This window comes from Lupinus angustifolius, chromosome LG16 (genome assembly GCF_001865875.1).
Source record: "Lupinus angustifolius cultivar Tanjil chromosome LG16, LupAngTanjil_v1.0, whole genome shotgun sequence".
Classification (NCBI taxonomy): Eukaryota; Viridiplantae; Streptophyta; class Magnoliopsida; order Fabales; family Fabaceae; genus Lupinus; species Lupinus angustifolius.
The window spans coordinates 8,162,008-8,169,302 of NC_032024.1; the positions used below are offsets into that span (position 1 = coordinate 8,162,008).

At 32.1% G+C, this 7,295-nt stretch overlaps 1 protein-coding gene across 1 annotated transcript; it reads left to right on the forward strand.

The window, feature by feature from the left end:
* Window positions 1-4,171, forward strand: LOC109330379 (probable serine/threonine-protein kinase PBL11). The gene is made up of 6 exons (XM_019564560.1): window positions 1-217; window positions 1,503-1,819; window positions 2,098-2,233; window positions 2,353-2,495; window positions 2,579-2,702; window positions 3,508-4,171. The coding sequence occupies exons 1-6, from the start codon at window positions 163-165 to the stop codon at window positions 3,957-3,959; spliced, it is 1,227 nt and encodes a 408-aa protein (XP_019420105.1). The 5' UTR covers window positions 1-162; the 3' UTR covers window positions 3,960-4,171.

Here is a 7,295-nt window from a genome sequence, read left to right on the forward strand (position 1 = left end):
TGTGACACCTAACCTCCATGTTGAAAATCCTTAAGCTTTCAAAGTCATGCTTTTATGTTTTTATTCTCTTTCTAGTCCTTCTTCCCTTTGCAAACTTATTTGTTTCAAATTGATAACTTCAACTTTTAGATTCTTCTTTGTGTGTTCTAAAGCTAAGTGTTCATGGGTTGTTGTTTTAGTGCAATAAAGATCAAAGCTGAAAGCCCTCCACACAATGGTAATTTTTATTCCTTTTTACTTGTTTACTTCATCATCATCACCTTGTTTCTTAGCTCTAATTCTTCAATTTGGAGTTTGTTTGGATTTGAGTTATAGAATTCTCCAACTTATGTATTTTTTTAATAATAAAATTAGGCTGCTAGATTAATAAAGGAAGGAGGAAATGAGATTTTTCTTTACTGTCTATTTTTAATGTATGATCCACAAGTTACAATACAAAATTCTAGCATAAATGTTTGGTTATTGTTGTATAAGTTATGTGATGTTTGAGAAATTCTAGCATGCTCTTAGAGCAACAATTAATGAAAGTTTTCTGACCTGAACTCTGAGGATCAGCTTCTGGTCTGATCTAAAGGGTGGTCAAAAGCGGCTTCTCCTCTATTCATGGAGGCTCCCTATTGAGAGTGCTAGTGTGAGTGTCCAAAGAGGAGAGAGACCATACTTGAAGACTGAAGTTGAAGGGTCTTCCTTTGTATACCATAAATTATGGCATGGTCCAAGAGCAATTATCCGAATCCGTGCAATAATTTTTCTTTGCATGTAGGGTAGTGAGTTAGCTTAGGATGGGGTTCTGGGACATACAATAGAGTCACTCTAGTGAGGCTTGCACCCAAGCTCTGGTCTGAAACAACAAGGAAGATCTCTACAATCTGAGTAGTAAGTAGAAATAGATAATGAATGGAACAAGGAACCATATTATTGTCTAAACAAATTTGATGGGGTAATTTATTTTCCAAACTTGAAACATTCATCCCTTCTATGATGATTTTCCTTCTATCCTCAACTCAGACATGCTTTGTTTGACTTATTAAGAATAAATGTAGGATATGAACCAAAAGCTAAGATCCCTTTATCGAGAATTGAGACCTTCAAAATATGTGTTTTTGAACTAATGTCTCAATCATAGTTACATAATCATCTCATTTACCGTATGTACCACGTCTCAAATTCAATGTAACATGTATTACATATCGGGTTCGTCATAAAGAATGTCTCATAGAATTTAATATAAAAAATAACAAATTGTATACCCAAGTGAACCACGAATCTGTATACCCAAGTGGCTTATGTTATGTAGTTTCCAGTTTCACTTTCAAATGTTTGGACCTGCTATTTTTAAAACCAAACAATTTACTGTATGATGAAAAATTGCCTTCCCTATGCACCAAGGCCTCGACTTTTTCAATCAAGCAGAAAGATGAGTTTAGAATATCATTACTCTTTTTAACTATAGTGTTTATATATGGCCTGAAAAATGGATCCTTTTTATTTTGACATGGAAGGTTTGAATTCAAAGGATGGTAGTAGAGAAGATGGTGGTTTAAGCAGCAAGGTCTCCAGTAGTTCTATGCTTCTAGCTCCTAGGACCGAGGATGACATCTTGCAGTCAAGCAATTTGAAGAATTTCACATTCAATGAGCTAAAAACTGCTACAAGGAACTTTCGTCCAGATAGTTTGGTTGGTGAAGGTGGTTTTGGTTCTGTATTTAAGGGCTGGGTCGATGAGCAAACACTTGCCCCGACAAAACCGGGGACTGGATTTGTCGTTGCAGTGAAGAGGCTCAACCAAGAAAGCTCTCAAGGACACAGTGAATGGCTGGTGAGTGTCACTTTCACATATTAGGGCCTACTGAAGATTGTAACTTTTCTCAAGGCTTGAGAATCTAAGATGCCATTGCATTTTGAAGCTTAGAAAAATGTCAAATTAGTTGCAACATGTCTGTTGGGGAATACTGTTTTCAGTAAGAGTTTAATTTGTATGCACTGTCGGTATAAAAACGTCATCTGATTATAGAATATCTTAGTGAAATTGATGGTATTTTAAACTTTATTTTTATGATGATGTGTGTCATGTGACTAATTATCCTCCTGCTATAGACAGAAATAAACTACCTGGGGCAGCTGCATCATCCTAATCTTGTGAAACTGATTGGTTACTCCTTAGAAGATGACCACCAGATTTTGGTATATGAATTTTTGGCCAAGGGAAGTTTAGATAACCATTTGTTTAGGAGTGAGTTATTACTTTTCCTTCTTGTTTTGACTTTTATTCAAGTTTCTTTATGAGTTGGCTTTATTTAGTGGCCAGTACCATACACCTAAAATCTTATCTACCTACTGTTTATGAAATAGGGGCTTCTTACTTTCAACCACTTTCTTGGAACATACGTATGAAGATCGTTCTTGATGCTGCAAAGGGTCTTGCATTTCTTCACAGTGATGAAGTTGATGTTATATATCGAGACTTCAAAACTTCTAATGTCTTGCTTGATTCAGTAAGTAAATCACAGTGATGTTACAAGCTTAGAGATGGAAATTATTAATTAGGCTTTCTAACATTCCTTTTTGTTGATGGCAGAATTACAATGCAAAACTCTCTGATTTTGGATTGGCAAAGGATGGACCAGAAGGTGATAAGAGTCATGTCTCTACAAGGGTAATAGGCACCTATGGCTACGCTGCTCCTGAATATATATCCACAGGTATCTCGGCCTTTTGCAAGCCAATGTTAGCAAGTTACTGTTGCATAACACCTAATATTCTTCTCTTGAGAGGATAAGGCTCCGTAAATCTACCATCAGAAACCCCACTTGGTGGGAGCCTCGTGTACGGGGCAGTATACCTTTTGGACCCGAAAGTTGTATGCCGAAACCTGAATAGTGTGTATTCAAAATCTTTTTTGCACTGACAGTTTCAACTTCCAATGTTGAAATTACTAGGAATTTGATCTCCAAGTTCAATTTATTTTGTTCTTTCCTCATTCTCCTGTATTGGACAAGATACCTCTACCACATTATTTCATAGCCACTCAAATCATTTTTGACATATGTATAAGTAGTTTTAAGGAGTGGTACATTCTTAACATGGTTTGCACAATCATAAATATGTCAAATAATGATTTGAATGTATTTGTTAGACCCTGCCTCACTATGAATTACACTTCAGCAGAAATCCTAAAAGTAACTCTAGAGAACCTAGCTTTAGTAGAACCTTCTATTTTGATTAAATTACTTACAAACACTTTCCCTCCCTAACTTCTGTACTCCAAGTCCATTTGCGAGTTGAGTTTTGGAGGGAAAGAAAGGGGAAAAAAAGACTCCAGAGCTATCTTAAATGTGTATTTCATAGCTTTGCAGCCTTCCCCTTTCATTCATTTCCCTCCAAAACCCAACTCATAAACAGAATTTAAGTGAGTAATCACTATTCGCTACTACTGCATCTAACACTACAGATAAAAAATGACCAAGATTTTTACTCCTGATAATTTTTTTCTCTGTTTTTGTGAAGGTCACTTAACCAAAAAGAGTGATGTATACAGTTTCGGAGTAGTTATCCTGGAAATTATGTCAGGCAAACGTGTAGTGGATAATAACAGGCCATCAGGGGAGCATAACTTAGTTGAATGGGCCAAGCCATACCTCACTAGCAAACGCAAGATCTTCCAAGTCATGGATGCTCGAATCGAAGGCCAATACTCGTTGCGCGAAGCAATGACATTAGCGCACCTTGCAATTCAATGTTTGTCCGTAGAGTCCAAATTCCGACCAAAAATGGACGCGGTGGTGAGATTCTTGGAGCAACTTCAGAATTCCAGAGACATAGGTGAAGTGGAAGGAAGCTCTAGAGTTGAAACCAATGATCATAGCTCAAGCAGTAGTGGAACAAAACAACATAGAACAAGATTCAATGGAGAAGGTACTTCTACTCCAACACCATCTGCTTCTCCTCTTCATACATAGTGTTCTTTTATATAGAAGTGGTTGGTTAAAATCTCGATCTTCCTGCTGTATCCGGACAAGAGCCCGTCTTCAACTACCTTGGGTGGGTATCTAAAAATGAACTCAATACGGAAGCATGTCACTTTGTAGAGCATGTACTAAAGCATATGTTATTGGTGTAAAGATTTTGGTTCCTTAATGTTAGTAATAAAACAAAATTATTTCTTTCTCATTAGTCATCATTCTCAACTATCAATCTAAGATGTGACAAAATTTATTATATGAGAATTGTGTCAATAACCCTAATACTATGCTATGTATCAGAAATCACACTATAACCTGCATAATTCCAATCGAGAAGACTTATTTAAGGGAAGAACACTCTTTCAATGTCTATTCTATTTTTCATTCAAAAGACTTAAATCCAAAACTTTTTCAAAAAGCTTAGACATATTTTGACATTAGGTTATACTAAGATTCCTATAAGCTACAATTATGCTAAACTACTAATGTACATTAAAAACAACAACCAATGGAAAATAACTAAAAATTCATGTTAGAGATTTTCTCACTGATTACTGCACCAATTTTAATCTTAAAATGGCATATATTATTTTTAGAAGAGAATGATTTGAAAAAATATTATATTAATCCTGGAAAAATTAACTTATTAATTTATTTAATATTCATGGTCCTGATTTTGAAACTGTCATCATGCAACAAAGTTTCCTCAGTTTTAGGTGCATTTAGTTCTTTTAGCAAGTAGGACCAAGACAAGTTTATTTCTCTATTTCACCCTCAAGTTAATATGTATTGTTGGTCGCATTTATTCTTTTCATGATTAATCTCATTATCTCAAACTTCACTTCATTTTTTTAAAACAAAATATCCACTCCATTAACATCAATTTAGTTCATAAAATAATCAGATTCCGATATGATATCCGCTTAAGAAAAATTGTAAAACTGCATCTCTATATGGCAAAATAAGAAATAATTGATGTGTCCGTTATAATCTCTTAAGAAAAGTGACTCAAGTATGATATGAGTTTGGATGGATTTATCATGGTTCAAATTAGACTCTATATTTTCATTGAACAATTAGTTTTAGTTTCTGCCATTATTGTGCAACATTAATGACACACAATTAAATAAATTTTATAAAATAAATAAAGAAGAGAAAATAAGAGACTTGTTAAAAGGATTAGACTAATTGTGTCTATTTCCTAGGAGCTTTTATAGTTAGTACATATTATGATAAGAGACTTGAGTCCAACATATAATATTAGTTTTTCTTCCTTCGCTCTAATTCCATGTATTGTAAAACTTTATATAATAGTATAGTTCAAGCAAATCTCAACAATATCTATATTGATTAAAATATTTCGCGAAAAATCTGCAAAACATTTGATATGGATAATAAATAATTATGAATATCAAGATTTTGTTTCCTATTTTACCTTAGACTTATTTTTTTCCTATTTTAATATAAAATATTTAATTCTTAATTTGTAAAAAACCTATGGATGCCCAAGCTCTGAATTTGTCAAGTGTATAACTTAGCTTATGTAGTATATACAAGGGTCAGTCTTTTAAAAAGGAAAGGGTAAAAACATTCGTTCAATTTGATTCAATGTGTTATCAGATACCTTAATTGTTTAAAGAGAATAAAATATCTCCTCATACAAAAAGATAATTTATCTCTTCTAATCAATAAAAGTATGACATGTACTATTTTATTTAGTTTTAAAAATATTTTTATAAAAAATGACTAAATAAAATATATGTCATTATTTTAGTGACTATAAGAAGATAAATTATCTTCTTATATCAAAATATATTTTATTCTCTATTTAAAAACACTTTCAACTCTAACTGAAGTATAAAATATTCCAAATCATTCAGAGATTTTAAATTTTGGACAAACGGCACATGGCTCAATTAAGTTGAACTTGTTAAAAAATTGCGTAGACTGGTCAAATGACATTTTACATGTATTTTCTTAATATTGATTTTATATATTGTTATTTCATTATTTATCATTCACGTTTTATTATCATTTACTTTTTTAAAATTGTGTAATATAAATAACTGATAGATGATATTCTAAATATGTAAGAATTTTGTATATATCATTTTTTGTGTCAATTATTATTGACGATTAATAAAATTAATATTAATAAATAACTAAAGATATAAAAGTAATACAAATAAATATATATTATTTGTGTGTTAATTTTATACTTGCCAATAGAGCTGACAATGAACCGAACCAACTCGATATTCGTTCAAAAATCGATCTGTTATTTAGCTCGATAAACTTGGCTCATTAACCAAATGAGCTGAAATTGAGCTCGTTAAATAAACGAACTGAACTTGAGTTGGATATAGTTCGACTCGTTTGGTTCATGAGTCAACATATATATATATATATATATATATATATACTAAACTAATTTTTAAGTTTATTATGACCCATATATTATTTTTTATTTTTATTGTTATTATATATATAAACAAGATTATATTTATATATGTAAAACTCTTTTGAAGTATTTTTTTCAAAATTTAATTAATTATTTGAGTTGTCCAAATGAACCATTCGAACTAAACCGAATTGTTCACAAACTTTAATCGAGCTGAACTCGAGCTAAAATAATAACTCATATCAAACTCGAGTCGAGTTTCGAGCCGAGCCAATCCTTATCAAGCTGAACCGAGCTGAGCTTTGGTTCAACTCGGTTCGACTCATTTTCAGCCTACTTACCAAGCATAAAATTGTGTTAATTATTATTGATTGTATATAAATACATAAATAAATTGAAAATACCAATGATGTATTGATATAGTGATGTAAGTCTCACTATATCTGGACGTAAATTTAAAGGTCAAATGTTCGAATCTTAGAAGTGAAAGTAATATTTATTATAAGGACCAGTCATATTTCTTAGAAAAATTAATAAGGTAAGGAAATACCATTAATAATATAAAAATGAATTCCAAAATACAGTTTTTGTGAGTTAATCAAAACAAAATATATTTTGAGAAAAACTTGTATGAAGATGCATGTAATATATCACATTTGAATATAAATACATTCTATGGTTTTTAATAATATCATTTAAAATTAAAATATTAATATGCTGTCAAAATTTTATTAGTTGTTTTTATACGGTTTTGTTCTCACAAGTTTTTCTCGTAAGTTTCTCTCGTGCTTCCCAACACTGCACACCACAATGTCATTTTTCCTTTCATGTCTCCCTGGCATCTACGCGTCTTTATCACGCTCCAATCATAAACCTCCATGTCATCCTTGCCTCCTTCATATCACGCGCTAATGCACGCACGTGTCAATATT

Bases quoted from the DNA above. Each gene is read 5' to 3' on its own strand.
- LOC109330379 (XM_019564560.1), top strand. From the start codon at position 163: ATGGGTTGTTGTTTTAGTGCAATAAAGATCAAAGCTGAAAGCCCTCCA. The intron at 218-1,502 runs GTAATTTTTATT...TTGACATGGAAG, and splicing joins TGAAAGCCCTCCACACAATG to GTTTGAATTCAAAGGATGGT. The intron at 2,496-2,578 runs GTAAGTAAATCA...TGTTGATGGCAG, and splicing joins CTAATGTCTTGCTTGATTCA to AATTACAATGCAAAACTCTC.